This window comes from Bos mutus, chromosome 5 (assembly GCF_027580195.1).
Source record: "Bos mutus isolate GX-2022 chromosome 5, NWIPB_WYAK_1.1, whole genome shotgun sequence".
Lineage (NCBI taxonomy): Eukaryota > Metazoa > Chordata > Mammalia > Artiodactyla > Bovidae > Bos > Bos mutus.
Window position 1 is genome coordinate 75,729,801 of NC_091621.1, and position 16,743 is coordinate 75,746,543.

Here is a 16,743-nt window from a genome sequence, read left to right on the forward strand (position 1 = left end):
GTATACATGTATTGTATATGTGGCTACTAATTAAAAGCTTTTGCAGAAAGTATCTATACTTAAGGATTTATAAGATGCATACTATTTGACATGGAAGTTTTTCTTCTCTATTTCTACTTTATAGAATATTCAAATACATTCACGGAGATGTATATGTAATAAAGTTTCATGCAACAGTATCTACAGCAAAACGTTAGCCAAACTGTCTGGAAAGATAGAATCCAAATGTTAACAGTGTAACTGGAAAGGCAAAAAATCAGGAGAAAGGATTATGGAATCAGTTTTTATTCAATGTGCTTCTATTTTTTTATATATATATTTTTTATTTTTCAACTATGAATTCTTACATTAATTGTAAAAATCTTCAATTTTAAAAGTGATAAAGTGGAAGTGCAGAAATAACTCATCCTCTCTGAAAGTACAAATATACTTCTCAGAAAAATAAAAATGGATGTACATAGTCATATCATGTTTCATCTTGATTTCCTGAACATCAGTTAAAAAATAGCTCAGTGTATGGCCTATTTCTTCACAATATATATGAGGGATACCATATGTTGCAGGAAAATTCAGCCAAAATAGAGGGGAAAAGAATATTACTAATAGTTTCTGAGTTAAATCTTCATCTTTCCATCAAAATTAATTCCACTTGAAATCAAGTCAAAGAAGGTGCTTGTCAACCCCCCTCCCCATGCAAATGAATCTCCAACATTTAAAGCATCTATATCAAATTTACAAGTTATCTTACATATGCAATTAACAAACAGCCAGTGTCAGGAACACAACATTTACTTGCATCTTGCAGGTAACAGACGGATGCACCAGAATGTCGACTACTTCATTTATCTTCTGATAGTTTGAGATCAACACTAGCATAATTCTTCTCACAAATAAAGAAAAACTGCCTGGTGCACACTGTGGCAGCTACTTTGGTTGCTGTGACATATGCACAGTTGTTGTTTATTTTTGAATTCAACAGATTTCTGTTAAAGAGGGGAAAAATAAAAATTGAGTCTAATATTCAGACATAAATCATATTTCCAGTAGATATACTACTATAGACAAGAAGGGAGTTATATGTTTAGTTATCTCTCTATTTATTCACTTAACAAACATTTCTAAAATATTATCATATTACCAAGATTCTGGAATGTAGATACAGAGTAAATCTATTTCTGTCCTCAAGGAGTTTACACAAAGAGAGGGAAAGATGCATTTATTTGGCACAGAAGAGTGGCTTCTAACTCAGACAAGGGGGAAAGAGTTTGCCAAGAAACACAGTTTTGATGTGGGAAGATTTTAGCTGACTGAATCCCTGCATAGAATGTGATGCATACTTTATGAATGATTAAATCAATGCACGCACAAATAAATAACTGATATACTTATCTCATAAATTAGTGACCCCAAAAAAAACATAATTCAAAAAGATGCATGCACCCAATGTTCATTGCAGCATTATTTACAGTAGGCAGGATGTGGAAATAACCTAAATGTCCATCAACAGAGAAATGTATAAACAAGATACAGTACATATATTCCATAGAATATTACTCAGCTATAAAAAAGAATGAAATCAGGTCATTTGCAGAGACATGAATAGACCTAGAGACTGTCATACAGAATGAAGAAAGTCAGAAAGAAAAACAACACGTATATATATTGTACATGAAGGTGAAAGAGGAGAGTGAAAAAGTTGGCTTAAAACTCAACATTCAGAAAATGAAGATCATGGCATCTGGTCCCATCACTTCATGGGAAATAGATGGGGAAACAGTGGAAACCGTGTCAGACTTTATTTTGGGGGGCTCCAAAATCACTACAGATGATGACTGCAGCCATGAAATTCAAAGATGCTTACTCCTTGGAAGAAAAGTTATGACCAACCTAGATAGCATATTGAAAAGCAGAGACATTACTTTGCCAACAAAGGTTCATCTAGTCAAGGCTATGGTTTTTCCTGTGGTCATGCATGGATGTGAGAGTTGGACTGTGAAGAAAGCTAAGCACTGAAGAATTGATGCTTTTGAACTGTGGTGTTGGAGAAGACTCTTGAGAGTCCCTTGGACTGCAAGGAGATCCAACCAGTCCATTCTGAAGGAGATCAGCCCTGAGATTTCTTTGGAGGGAATGATGCTAAAGCTGAAACTCCAGTACTTTGGCCACCTCATGTGAAGAGTTGACTCATTGGAAAAGACTCTGATGCTGAAAGGGATTGGGTGCAGGAGGAGAAGGGGATAACAGAGGGTGAGATGGCTGGATGGCATCACTGACTGGATGGACGTGAGTTTGAGTGAACTCCGGGAATTGGTGATGGACAGAGAGGCCTGGCGTGCTGTGATTTATGGGGTCACAAAGAGTCGGACACAACTGAGCGACTGAACTGAACTGAACTGAACACACATATATGGAATCTGAAAAATTGGTAAAGATGATCTTATTTACAAAGTAGAAATAGAGACACAGACGTAGAGAACGAACATATGGACACCAAAGGGGAAAGGGGGCTGGGTGGGATGAATGGGGAGGTTGGGACTGACATACACTATTCCTACTATGTATAAAATATGTAACTAATAAGAACCTTTTGTATAGCACAGGGAACCCTACTCAATGCTCTATGGTGACCTAAATGGAAAAGAAATCCAAAAAGGAGAGAATTTGTGTTTATGTGAGATTTATGTATATATGTTGCTGATTGACTTCTTTGTACATTAGAAACTAACAGCACATCGTAAAGCAACTATGGTGGTGGTGGTTTAGTCGATAAGTCATGTCCAACTCTTCCGACCCCATGAACTGTAGCCCACCAGGCTCCTGTGTCCATAGGATTTTCCAGGCAAGAATACTGGAGTGGGTTGCTATTTCCTTCTCCAGGGCATCTTCCTGACCTGGGGATCAAACCCTGGTCTCCTGCATTGCAGGCAGATTCCTTACTGACTGAGCTACCAAGCAACTAAAAATAAAATAAATTAATGATTAGGATTTAACCAGATGAAGAGTGGAACTACAGATAATCCAGATAAAGGATATAGTATGTGCAAATGTGCAGAAATATAAAAGAGTGCATCTCATGTGATTAACTGCAAATTTGGAACAAATCTTTATTACAGCAAATAAAAGGCACTCTAAATACTAGTGTAGTGTAAAAAGGACCAAATTCAGAAGTAGGTGACCTAGTTCTCAGCCCATCTCTGCCACTTGTAGTTGTTAAGACTTTTTTAGTTTATTTATTAATAGTATCTGTCGGGGCGGCATGTATATAATCTTAAAAATTATCATAGAAAATTACATCATGAAAAATGGGGAAAAACATAGCACACTGAGTCCAACCCAATTCATTTTCAGATTGTTTCTTAATGGTGTATTATTTGTAATATGAAATGGGCTTTGCTAGACAGTGACGAAATCTAGATAAACAGTGAAGATATTTGATTTAGACCATGGAACTAGTCATTGAGGGCTTCCCTGGTGGTTAAGCAATAAACAATCTGCCTGCCAATGCAGGAGACACTGGTTTGATATGTGGATTGGGTAGATCCCTTGGAGGGGGAAATGGCAAGTCACTCCAGTATTCTTGCCTGGGAAATCCCACAGACAGAGGAGCCTGGAGGGCTACAGTGTCAGCTATAGGATCTCAGAGTCACAACAACCTAGCTACTAAAACAACAACAACAGCAACTAGTCACTGAAACCCTACATTTCCAGCTACCCTCTATTTATGTCTATAAAATTCATTAATATCCATATTGATAATTTTTAAGTTGTTAAGCAACCATCCACCATAACCTGCCCATCTTGGATGGCTAGTGGAGGTGATGGAATTCCAGTTGAGCTATTTCAAATCCTAAAAGATGATGCTGTGAAAGTGCTGCACTCAATACGCCAGCAAATTTAGACAACTCAGCAGTGGCCACAAGACTGGAAAAGGTCAGTTTCCATTCCAATCCCAAAGAAAGGTAATGCCAAAAAATGCTCAAACTACCGCACAATTGCACTCATCTCACATGCTAGTAAAGTAATGCTCAAAATTCTCCAAGCCAGGCTTCAGCAATATGTGAACCATGAACTTCCAGATGGCCAAGCTGGTTTTAGAAAAGGCAGAGGAACCAGAGATCAAATTGCCAACATCCACTGGATCATCAAAAAAGCAAGAGAGTTCCAGAAAAACATCTATTTCTGCTTTATTGACTATGCCAAAGCCTTTGACTGTGTGGATCACAATAAACTGTGGAAAATTCTTCAAGAGATGGGAATACCAGACCACCTGACCTGCCTCTTGAGAAATCTGTATGCAGGTCAGGAAGCAACAGTTAGAACTGGACATGGAACAACAGACTGGTTCCAAATAGGAAAAGGAGTACATCAAGGCTGTATATTGTCACCCTGTTTATTTAACTTCTATGCAGAGTACATCATGAGAAACGCTGGGCTGGAAGAAGCACAAGCTGGAATCAAGATTGCTGGGAGAAATATCAATAACCTCAGATATGCAGGGAGAAGGCGACAGCACCCCACTCCAGTACTCTTGCCTAGAAAATCCCATGGACGGAGGAGCCTGGTAGGCTGCAGTCCATGGGGTCGCAAAGAGTCGGACATGACTGAGCGACTTCACTTTCACTTTTCACTTTCATGCATTGGAGAAGGAAATGGCAACCCACTCCAGTGTTCTTGCCTGGAGAATCCCAGGGATGGGTGGGTTACCGTCTATGGGGTCGCACAGAGTCAGACACGACTGAAGCAACTTAGCAGCAGTAGCAGCAGATATGCAGATGACACCACCCTTATGCCAGAAAGTCAAGGGGAACTAGAAAGCCTCTTGATGAAGGTGAAAGAGGAGAGTGAAAAAGTTGGCTTAAAGCTCAACATTCAGAAAACAAAGATCATGGCATCTGGTCCCATCACTTCATGGGAAATAGATGGGGAAACAGTGTCAGACTTTATTTTTTGAGGTTCCAAAATCACTGCAGATGGTGACTGCAGCCATGAAATTCAAAGATGCTTACTCCTTGGAAGAAAAGTTATGACTAACCTAGATAGCATATTGAAAAGCAGAGACATTACTTTGCCAACAAAGGTCCGTCTAGTCAAGGCTATGGTTTTTCCAATGGTCATGTATGGATGTGAGAGTTGGACTGTGAAGAAGGCTGAGTGCCGAAGAATTGATGCTTTTGAACTGTGGTGTTGGAGAAGACTCTTAAGAGTCCCTTGGTCTGCAAGGAGATCTAACCAGTCCATTCTAAAGGAGATCAGTCCTGGGTGTTCTTTGGAAGGAATGATGCTAAAGCTGAAACTCCAGTACTTTGGTCACCTCATGTGAAGAATTGACTCATTGGAAAAGACTCTGATGCTGGGAGGGATTGGGGGCACGAGAAAAAGGGGACAACAGAGGATGAGATGGCTGGATGGCATCACTGACTCGATGGACATGAGTCTGAGTGAACTCCAGGAGTTGGTGATGGACAGGGAGGCCTGGCGTGCTGCGATTCATGGGGTCACAAAGAGTCGGACAGGACTGAGTAACTGAACTGAACTGAAGCAACCATCGAGTATTATGTGTTGTGTGCTGTGGATTAACAAAAGGTCAGAGACAGAATATTTTAGATTGGATGTGAGATGGTAAAGAAAAGGAAATGCTAATTAGGAGCATAAAAGGGGAATGAATTTCAAAGCAGGAGACCAAGAATGACTTCAAAGAGAAAACAAATTTTAACTGAAAGTATTACTGGTTGAGGAAACTGCATGAATACAAGTATAGAAACATGGAAGTCAGCAGTGTTTTTTGTAATGCCAAGGATATTTTACAAAATTAAAATTAGAATTGCTCTTGAGGTCAGAAAATCTTGCTTAATGAAACTTATCTGTGCAATTCATTTCCATAGTTAACAAGTAAACTGAAGCTTTCAAGTGTTTTGGATACTTACAGTTTATATTGTATCAAAGAACCATCTTCCCACATCCAGGGGCTGACACTTCCTTTTCGAGATAATCCAATCCAATAAAAATAAGACACCAAAGACTGAACAAAGTTCTGTGAAGGAAGAACCCTATGTGTAATTTAATCCCTAGTCTTTTTTTTTTTAACAATAAAAAATGAAAATAATGTGAACGCACACTGCCATATTTAAAATGGATAACCAAGAAGGACCTAGAGCATGGAACTCCGCTCAATGTTATGTGGCAGCCTGAATGAGAGAGAAGTTTGGGGGAGAGTGGATACATGTATATATATGGCTGAGTCCCTTTGCTGTTCACCTGAAACTGCCACAACATTGTGTGTTAATTGGCTATATACCCCCATACAAAATAAAAAGAAAATAATGTGAAGACAAACAATTATGATTTTTACCAAAATCTTTTTTTTACATTTTCAATTAGGACTATTTATTACTGTCTAATCATTCCTTCTGCTTCCCTGGTGGAAGGAAACACAAGAGACACGGGTTTGATCCCTGGGTTGGGAAGATCCCCTGGAGAAGGGAAGGGCTACCCACTCCAATATGTGCCAAAAGTATCAACATATTAAAAGATCCATTATTATTAAAGGACTTCAAAACAGAGAAACATGAAAAAAGGGCAACTCCCATAATGGTTTCATGAGAGATGCCTTTTTGTTCAGAAACCTCAGTTTCCTTCCTAGAGCAGATGTAGAGCATCATTACCAGAGCTTAATGTTTTTCTGAGACAAAACTAAAATTGAGACACTGTAATTCCCACCAACAAGGGATTCTTTTTATTCACTACGAAGTTTTCTATTTGACTTGAAAAGACAAGTTATTGTCATTTAACAAACACATGAGTTTCAGATGTTCTTTAAAAATTTTTAGCAATTTTCTCCTTGCATATAAAAAATGGGAAAAATTTACAACTTCAGAACTCATTACCTGTTCATCTTCATCTTCTATCTTCAGCAGATGAGAGCCCTGGTTGGTGCAGAATTTCCGACTCTCTTCGAAGGTTTTATCTATGTCAGAAAAATAGTAGCATTTCTCTTCACAGCAAGACCATTTGTTCCTGTACTTTTCTTAAAAAAAAAAAAAAAAAGTTTTTAAGTTAGTCTAATTCTCTTCCTGGAAAGTTTTGCTCCAGACATCCTTCCCAGCTCTACAGGACTTACTACTTTCCATGAGCTCTGAGGACATCACTGCTAACTCAAAATGCAAAATAACGTATCTGTCGTTCAGAGGGAAAGGGTACTTTTCTTTTTCTGCAAAGTTTTCTCCAAGATGCCATGGGCACCAGGACATGAATGTAAGAGTAGGAAATATTTAAGAGCACAAAAACTGTATTGCTTTTGATATTTAATTTTTGTATCAATACTAACAATGCTTTCCTCCAGGAACTCTCTAGCTTCATCAAAGTATGGTGACTATTAGTTTGGGTTTCCTTGGTGGGTCGATGGTAAAGAATTAGCATGCCAATGCGGAGACAAAAGAGACATGGGTTCGATCCCTGGGTCAAGAAGATTCCCCTGGATGAGGAAATGGCAACCCACTCCAGTATTCTTGCCTGGGAAATCCCATGGACAGAGGAACCTAGTGGGCTACACTCCATGAGGTTACAAACAGTTGGACACAAGTTAGCAACTAAACCACAACAACAGCAATTATTAGTTTAAAGAAAGAAAATAATCCATTTCTCCTTTCTCCTACCCATCAAATTTTACCATCTGAAAAATGTAAGAACAAAAAATAAAGTTACTAAAAAAGCATCTTTAAAGTATTTTCATAGAAGACAAAACCAAAGTAACTAAATTATATTCTAGCAAGAATATTTTAAGCAACTAGTTGCTAGTGGTAAGCAAAACACACAGAGAGTTAAAGTCCCACCAGAGTGCTAATCAAAACTAGTAGATGGATATAGATAAGAGTCTTATTGAATTGACTGTTGACCTGGAGAAACTTCAGGGAAGCTCTCTGAATTTTCAGGTTATCCATGACTTTGAGAGATAGGATGGGATTGCTTGCAAGGTAAATTTTACCCATATGACCAAGTCAGGAGTTGGGATATGTTTCAAGGGACTTGAGTTAGCAAAGTGATACACAGGACAGTTGTTGCTATTTGGTCCCTTAAGCCTTACCCGACTGTTTTTGCAACCCCATGCAACCCCAAGGAGCCTGCCAGGCTCCTCTGTCCATGGGATTTCCCAGGCAAGAATACTGGAATGGGTGACCATTTCCTTCTCCAGATCTTTCCAACCCAACAATCGAACCCACATCTCCTGCATTCGCAGGTGGATTCTTCACTACTGAGCCACCTGGGAAGTGACATAAGACAGTACCATTTCACAAGGGATCAGTGGAAAATATTGTCTTATAAAGAAGTAGGAAACTACTAAGCAATTATACTATATCTTATCCATACTAAATTGAATGCACTGAAAGATTTCCTTTGCTGATTGATATGACTCTTAAAGAAACTCAAAAGTTATTTCATTTCTTATTTGCAAAGTCAGTTAACTGACAGACCAATAAACAGAAACTACTAAATTTTGATTATCTACAGTTCAAAGATGCAGGCAAACCATGTGGCAAGAAATTGTATCTTCTTGAATAAAAAATATCTCTACCATACTTCACTTTTGTAGATCATGAGTTTAATAATAAAATGGAGATTGCCTGGCAATAAGTCATTATACCAATTTTTAATTATGAGTGCTTGTATGTTACTACATACCTGAGTTTAACCAATCCTTTGAAAAGCATTTATTTTTCATAGGAGTCCTGGCTTTCTCATATTCCTGCGTGTCATTATCCAACATGTTCTGATCATATTCCTGCGGGTCACTATCCAACATGTTCTGATAATTAAAAGAATTTTGAAAATCTGAAAATCATCAGCAGAAGACAGTTAGTTAGTTAGACAGTTAGTTTAACAGGTAAAATATAAACTTTTTACACTAAACTTTTCATTTGCAAAATGAAGAAAATATATATATAATATTATAAATCAGAAAAAAATTTAAATCTTCTCCCATAATTTCAATTTTGTTTCTCACATTCTAGAAACTGTATGAGAGAGTGAAATCTTCAAATGTCAACATAGTTCATTCTTTTTTTTTTTTTTTTTGTATTTCTCTTTTATTATTCTTATTTAATAAAGAACAGACATACAATTAGTTTGTTGAAAAGTTAGAACCCAGGCTTTCTGGCTTCAAATCTCTCTATTTTCCTTTTATTTTTAATTTAAATTTATTCATTTTAATTAGAGGCTAATTACTTTAAAATATTGTTTTGGTTTTGCCATACATCAACATGAATCCACCACGGGTGTACACGTGTTCCCAATCCTGAACCCGCCTCCCACCTCCCTCCCCATACCATCACTCTGGGTCATCCCACTGCACCAGCCCCAAGCTTCCTGTATCCTGCATCGAACCTGGACTGGCAATTCATTTCTTATATGATATTATACATGTTTCAATGCCATTTTCCCAAATCATCCCCCCCTTAACTCTCCTTTTAGGAAAAGACAAAATGTTTAGATAAAATTTAACATAAAGAATGAAGTTTCTCAACCCAATAAAAAAGTGGAAAAAAAAAACCTGAACAGACATTTCTCCAAAGAAGACATACAGATGGCTAACAAACACATGAAAAGATGTTCAACATCACTCATTATTAGAGAAATGCAAACCAAACCCACAATGGAATATCACCTCACACTGGTCAGAATGGCTGCCATCAAAACGTTTATGAACAATAAATGCTAGAGAAGATGTGGAGGAAAGGGAACCCTCTTGCATTGTTGGTGGGAATGTAAATTGATACAAACACTATGGAAGATGGTATGGAGATTCCTTTAAAAAAAAAAAAAAGGAATAAAACCACCATATGACCCAGCAATCCCACTTCTAAGCATATACGCTGAGGAAACCAAAATTGAAAAACGCACATGTATCCCATTGTTCATTGCAGCACTGTTTACAATAGCTAGAACATGGAAGAAAACTAGATGTCCATTGATAGATGAATGGATAAAGGAGTTATGGTACATATACACAATGGAATATTACTCAGCCATAAAAAGGAATGGAGTTGAGTCAGTCCTGAGGTGGCCGAACCTAGAACTTATTACACAGAGTGAAGTAAGTCAGAAAGAGAGAGATAAATATCATATTAACATATTGTAACACACCTATACAGAATCTAGAAAAATGGTACTGAAGAATTTACTTACAGAACAGCAATGGAGAAACAGACATAGAGAATAGACTTGTGGACATGGGGAGAGGGGAGTGGGGGGTGAGATGTGTGGAAAGAGTAACATGGAAACTTACATTACCATATGTAAAATAGATAGCCAATGGGAATTTGCTGTATTGGAGAGGGAGACAGGAGGGAGGTTCAAAAGGGAGGAGATATATGTATTATACCTATGGCTGATTCATGTTGAGGTTTGACAGAAAACAACAAAATTCTGTAAAGCAATTATCCTCCAATAAAAACATAAATAAAAAAAAAAGAATGAAGTTTCTGTAGAATACTTACACTTAGTAGCAAAAAATGCTGATATTCCCAAAAGGATGACACATATAATTCCTAGTATTACTGCTATAATACGTCCAGAAGATGCTGCTTGGAACACTGTCAAAAGAATGTGAAACTGAAGATAAAGTGCCACAAGGCTACAATCAAGGTAATATTCTCTGAGCTTTTGTCTCACAAAAGCATACAGGTTAAGAATGAATTAGCACTGTCACGAAGTAGCTATTGTAACCCATTCAGTTCACAGGAGTATCATTTCACTTATTAAGGAAAAAAAAAAAACTTACCATCTATTAGAAGTATTTGCCTCTGTTTTTAAATCATTAGTGCTCCCAATTTAAACATTATTTGGTGATGCAAAGGAAATGAGGGGAAGGGATGTAATTTTTTCTTTTCTTTCCAAGTAACATTTACTTTTTTAAAATCACCAATCTGTTATTTCTTATCTTGCTTACAATATGCATGGTATTTCCCTTATTTGGAGCTGTGCATGTGCATTCAGTCATGTCTTTGTAACCCCATGAACTGTAGTCCTCCAAGCTCCTCTGTCCATGGGATATTCCAGACAAGAATACTGGAGTAGTTTGCCACTTCCTATTTCCTTGTAAATCTTATTACTTCTAAGATAGAAAAGAAAAACACCAATAACAAAAATATTGTTTTTAAAATTTAGATGACTACTGGAACCCTTCCTAGTTGATATTCAGAGGAGGGATATAGTAAGAGAGTGTCTCTGAGTAAATAAACATAGAGCTAAGAAATACTAATTACTATAGTCAATTAAGACCTAGTTAAGATTCAACTGAAAGACTAAGGGAAGAAATCACTTGCATTTCTATATACTAACAATGAAAAATCAGAAAGAGCAGTTAAAGAGTCAATCTCATTCACCATTTCAACAAAAAGAATTAAATATCTAGGAATAAACTTACCTAAGGAGATGAAAGAACTGTACACAGAAAATTATAAGGCACTGATGAAAGAAATCAAAGATGACATAAATACATGGAGAGATATTCCATATTTCTGGGTAGGAAGAATCAATATTGTGAAAATTACCATGCTACCAAATGCAATCTACAGATTCAATGCAATCCCTATCAAATTACCAATGGCACTTTTCACAGAACTAAAACAAAAAATTTCACAGTTCATATGGAAACACAAAAGACCCCAAATAGCCAAAGCAGTCTTGAGAAAGAAGAATGGAGCTGGAGGAATCAAGCTTCCTGACTTCAGGTTATACTACAAAGCTACAGTCATCAAGACAGTATGATAATGGCACAAACACAGAAATATAAACCAATGGAACAAGACGGAAAACTCAGAAATAAACCCATGCACCTATGGGTACCTTTATTTTTGACAAAGGAGGAAAGAATATGCAATGGGGCAAAGACAGCCTTTTCAGTAAATGGTGCTGGGAAAACTGGACAGCTACAAGCAAAAGAATGAAATTAGAACACTTCCTAATACCCTACACAAAGATAAACTCAAAATGGATTAAAGACCTAAATGTAAGACCAGAAACTATAAAACTCTTAGAGGAAAACATAAGCAGAACACTTGATGACATAAATCAAAGCAAGATCCTCTATGATCCACCTCCTAGAGTAACAAAAATAAAAACAAAAGGAAACAAGAGGGATCTGATTAAACGTAAAAGCTTTTACACAGCAAAGGAAACTATAAGCAAGGTGAAAAGAAAACCCTCAGAATGGGAGAAAATAATAGAAAATGAAATAACTGACAAAGGATTAATTTCCAAAATATACAATTAGCTCATACAACTCAATACCAGAATAACAAACAACCCAATCAAAAAGTGGGAAAAAAACACCTAAACAGACATTTCTCCAAAGAAGACATACAGATGGCTAACAAACACATGAAAAGATGCTCAACATTGCTCATTATTAGAGAAATGCAAATCAAAACTACAATGAGATATCACCTCACACCGGTCAGAATGGCCCTCATCCAAAAGTCTACAAACAGTAAGTGCTGAAGAGGGTGTGGAGAAAAGGGAACACTCTTGCGCTGTTGATGGGAATGTAAATTGATAAAGCCACTATGGAAGACTGTATGGAAATTCATTAATAAACTAGGAATGAAACCACCATAAGACCCAGCAATCCCACTCCTAGGCATACACCCTGAGGAAACCAAAATTAAAAGAGACACATGTTCATTGCAGCACTATTTACAGTAGTTAGGACAAGGAAGCTCCCTAGATGACCATGGACAGATGAATGGACAAAGAAGTTGTGGTAAATATACACAATGGAATATTCAGTTCAACTCAGTTCAGTCACTCAGTCACGTCCAACTCTCTGCGACCCGATGAGCCACAGCACGCCAAGCCTCCTGTCCATCACCAACTCCCAGAGTCCACCTAAACCTATGTCCATTGAGTTGGTGATTCCATCCAACCATCTCATCCTCTGTCGTCCTCTTCTCCTCATGCCCTCAATCTTTTCCAGCATCAGGGTCTTTTCCAATGAGTTAGCTCTTCGCATCAGGTGGCCAAAGTATTGGAGTTTCAGCTTCAACATCAGTCCTTCCAATGAATACCCAGGACAGACCTCCTTTAAGATGAACTGGTTGGATCTCCTTACAGTCCAAGGGCCTCTCAAGAGTCTTCTCCAACACCACAGTTCAAAAACATCAATTCTTCTGCACTCAGCTTTCTTTAGAGTCCAACTCTCACATCCATACATGACCACTGGAAAAACCATAGCCTTGACTAGATGGACCTTTGTTGACAAAGTAATGTCTCTGCTTTTTAAATGTTGTCTAGTTTGGTCATAACTTTCCTTCCATGGAGTAAGCGTCTTTTAATTTTATGGCTGCAATCACCATCTGCAGTGATTTTGGAGCCCAGAAAAATAAAATCAGCCACTGTTTCCACTGCTTCCCCATCTATTTGCCATGAAGTGATAGGACCAGAGGCCATGATCTGAGTTTTCTGAATGTTGAACTTTAAGCCAACTTTTTCACTCTCCTCTGTAGCGTCACCTGAATATCTGAGGTTATTGATATTTCTCTCGGCAATCTTGTTTCCAGCTTGTGCTTCCTCCAGCTCAGCGTTTCTCATGATATACTCTGCATATAAGTTAAATAAGCAGAGTGACGATATACAGCCTTGACGTACTCCTTTTCCTATTTGGAACTAGTCTGTTGTTCCATGTCCAGTTCTAACTGTTGCTTCCTGACCTGCATATAGGTTTCTCAAGAGGCAGATCAGGTGGTCTGGTATTCCCATCTCTTTCAGAATTTTCCACAGTTTATTGTGATCCACACAGTCAAAAGCTTTGGCATAGTCAATAAAGCAGAAATAGATATTTTTCTGGAACTCTCTTGCTTTTTCAATGATCCAATGGATGTTGGCAATGATGGGTTACCCCAGGCCCAAGGCCAGGGGTGGTGGCCAAGAGGAGCTACCCCACACCGGAGGAAAGGAGCAGTGGCTGTGCTTTGCTGGAGCAGCCATGAAGAGAGACCCCACGTCCAAGGTAAGAGAAACCCAAGTAAGATGGCAGGCACTGAGATAGGGCATCAGAGGGCAGACAGACTGAAACCACAATCACAGACAACAGGCCAATATGATCACATGGACCACAGCCCTGTCTAACTCAATGAAAATAAGCCATGCCATGTGGGGCCACCCAAGATGGACAGGTCATGGTGGAGAGGTCTGACAGTTGTGGTCCACTGGAGAAGGGAATGGCAAACCACTTCAGTGTTCTTGCCTTGAGAACCCCATGAACAGTAGGAAAAGGCAAAAAAGATAGGGCACTGAAAGATGAACTCCCCAGGTTTGTAGTTGCCTAATATGCTGTTGGAGATCAGCAGAGAAATAACTCCAGAAAGAATGAAGGGATGGAACTGAAGCAAAACAACCCCCAGTTGTGGATGTGACTGGTGATAGAAGCAAGGTTCGATGCTGTAAAGAGCAATATTGCATAGGAACCTGGAATGTTAGCTCCATGAATCAAGGCAAATTGAAAGTGGTCAAACAGGAGATGACAAGAGTGAACATCGACATTCTAGGAATCAGTGAACTAAGATGGACGGGAATGGGTGAATTTAACTCAGATGACCATTATATCTTCCTATGACCATATATATTCCTACTGCATGCAGAAATCCCTCAGAAGAAATGGAGTAGCCATCAGAGTCAACGAAAGAGTCCGAAACGCTGTACTTGTATGCAATCTCCAAAACGACAGAATGATCTCTGTTTGTTTCCAAGGCAAACCATTCAATGTCACGGTAATCCAAGTCTATGCCTCGACCAGGGACTCTGAAGAAGCTGAAGTTGAACAGTTCTATGAAGACCTATAAGACCTTCTAGAACTAACACTCCCCCCCAAAAAAAGTGTCCTTTTAATTATAGGGGACTGGAATGCAAAAGTAGGAAGTCAAGAAACACCGGGAGTAACAGGCAAATTTGGCCTTGGAATACAGAATAAAGCAGGGCAAAGGCTAATAGAGTTCTGTGAAGAGAATACACTGGTCATAGCAATGGAATATTACTCAGCCATAAAAAGGAATGCATTTGAGACAGTTCTAAGGAGGTGGATGGGCCTAGAACCTATTATACATACTGAAGTGAGTCAGAAAGAGAAAGAAAAATACCATATTCTAACACATATATATGGAATCTAGAAAAATGGTACTGAAGAATTTATTTAAAGGGCAACAGTGGAGATACAGACATAGAGAATAGACTTATGCACACGGGGAGAGGGGGAGAGAGGGGAGGAGAAGGTGAGATGTATGGAAAGAATAACATGGAAACTTACACTACCATATGTAAAATAGATAGCCAATGGGAATTTGCTGTATGGCTCAGGAAACTCAAACAGGTGCTCTGTATCAACCTAGAGGGGTGGGATGGGGAGGGAAATGGGAGGGAGGTTCAAAAGGGAGGGAATATATGTATACCTATGGCTGATTCATGTTGAGGTTTGACAGAAAACAACAAAATTCTGTAAAGCAATTATCCTGCAATAAAAAATAAATTAATTTTAAAAAAAAGAGGCTAAGGGAAGGACTCCCTGGTGGTCCAGTGTTTAAGACTTTGCCTTCCAATGCAGGAGCTGCAGGTTTGATTCCTAGTCAGTGAACTAAGATCCCACATGCTTCACAGCCAAAAAAACAAAACATAAAACAGAAGAAATATTGTAACAAATTCAACAAAAGACTTTTTAAAAATGGTACACTTAAAAAAAAAAGTCTTAAGAAAAACAGGCTAAAGGAGAAATTCCAGACTATGGCAATGGAGAAGGAAAGAAATGGAAAGCACACTCTAGGTCCTAGAAAGCCCTCTGAAGAAAGAAGCAGGTAGGAAGTTGAAGGCACCCTGATCTTATGTCCTGCTTTCATTTTGCTCAGGCAAGTCACAGTCACATCCAGTCTGAACTATCACAGAAGTCCTCTGACTGGTCTCCCTTTAGCACAGTAACTCAAAGTAGACACATACTACTGAAAAATATTTTTAATTAGTTGAGTGAATCACTCAGGGACAAATTGAGAAATTGACTGTGTGGAAATTGTCCTGGTAGAAATTTATTCTTTTCCATACCTCAAGAAAAATGTGTAGTTTGGGGAAGAAAGTATTATTTGGAGTATTCTTTACATATAATTGCATATTTAATTAATAGTAACTCTCAAAAATTGAAAGGTTATCATGTGGTAACCTAGATAGCATATTAAAAAGCAGAGACATTACTTTGCCAACAAAGATCCGTCTAGTCAAGGCTATGGTTTTTCCAGTGGTCATGTATGGATATGAGAGTTGGACTGTGAAGAAAGCTGAATGCCAAAGAATTGATGCTTTTGAATTGTGGTGTTGGAGAAGACTCTTGAGAGTCCCTTGGACTGCAAGGAGATCCAACCAGTCCATTCTAAAGGAGATCAGTCCTGGGTGTTCATTGGAAGGACTGATGCTAAAGCTGAAACTCCAGTACTTTGGCCACCTCATGCGAAGAGTTGACTCATTGGAAAAGACTCTGATGTTGGGAGGGATTGGGGGCAGGAGGAGAAGGGGAGGACAGAGGATGAGATGGTTGGATGGCATCACTGACTCGATGGACGTGAGTTTGAGTAAACTCCGGTAGTTGATGATGGACAGGGAGGCCTGGTGTGCTGCGATTCATGGGGTTGCAAAGAGTCGGACACAACTGAGCGACTGAACTGAACTGAACTGAATGGTTTTTATAATCTCATTTAGTCCCAACAATCACTCTAA

At 38.5% G+C, this 16,743-nt stretch overlaps 1 protein-coding gene across 2 annotated transcripts in view; it reads right to left on the reverse strand.

Moving 5' to 3' along the window:
- Positions 1 to 299: 299 nt before the first annotated feature.
- Positions 300 to 16,743, reverse strand: part of LOC138987844 (C-type lectin domain family 7 member A-like) — a 51,299-nt gene continuing 34,855 nt past the window's right edge. For both annotated transcript variants that reach the window (XM_070370028.1, XM_070370029.1), the window contains exons 4-8: positions 10,491 to 10,586; positions 8,677 to 8,826; positions 6,885 to 7,024; positions 5,925 to 6,031; positions 300 to 983 (exon numbers count right to left, since the gene is read on the reverse strand). In XM_070370028.1, the coding sequence (XP_070226129.1) occupies positions 839 to 983; positions 5,925 to 6,031; positions 6,885 to 7,024; positions 8,677 to 8,826; positions 10,491 to 10,586 (638 nt within the window). In that variant the 3' untranslated portion in view covers positions 300 to 838. The remainder of the gene's footprint in view (positions 984 to 5,924; positions 6,032 to 6,884; positions 7,025 to 8,676; positions 8,827 to 10,490; positions 10,587 to 16,743) is intronic.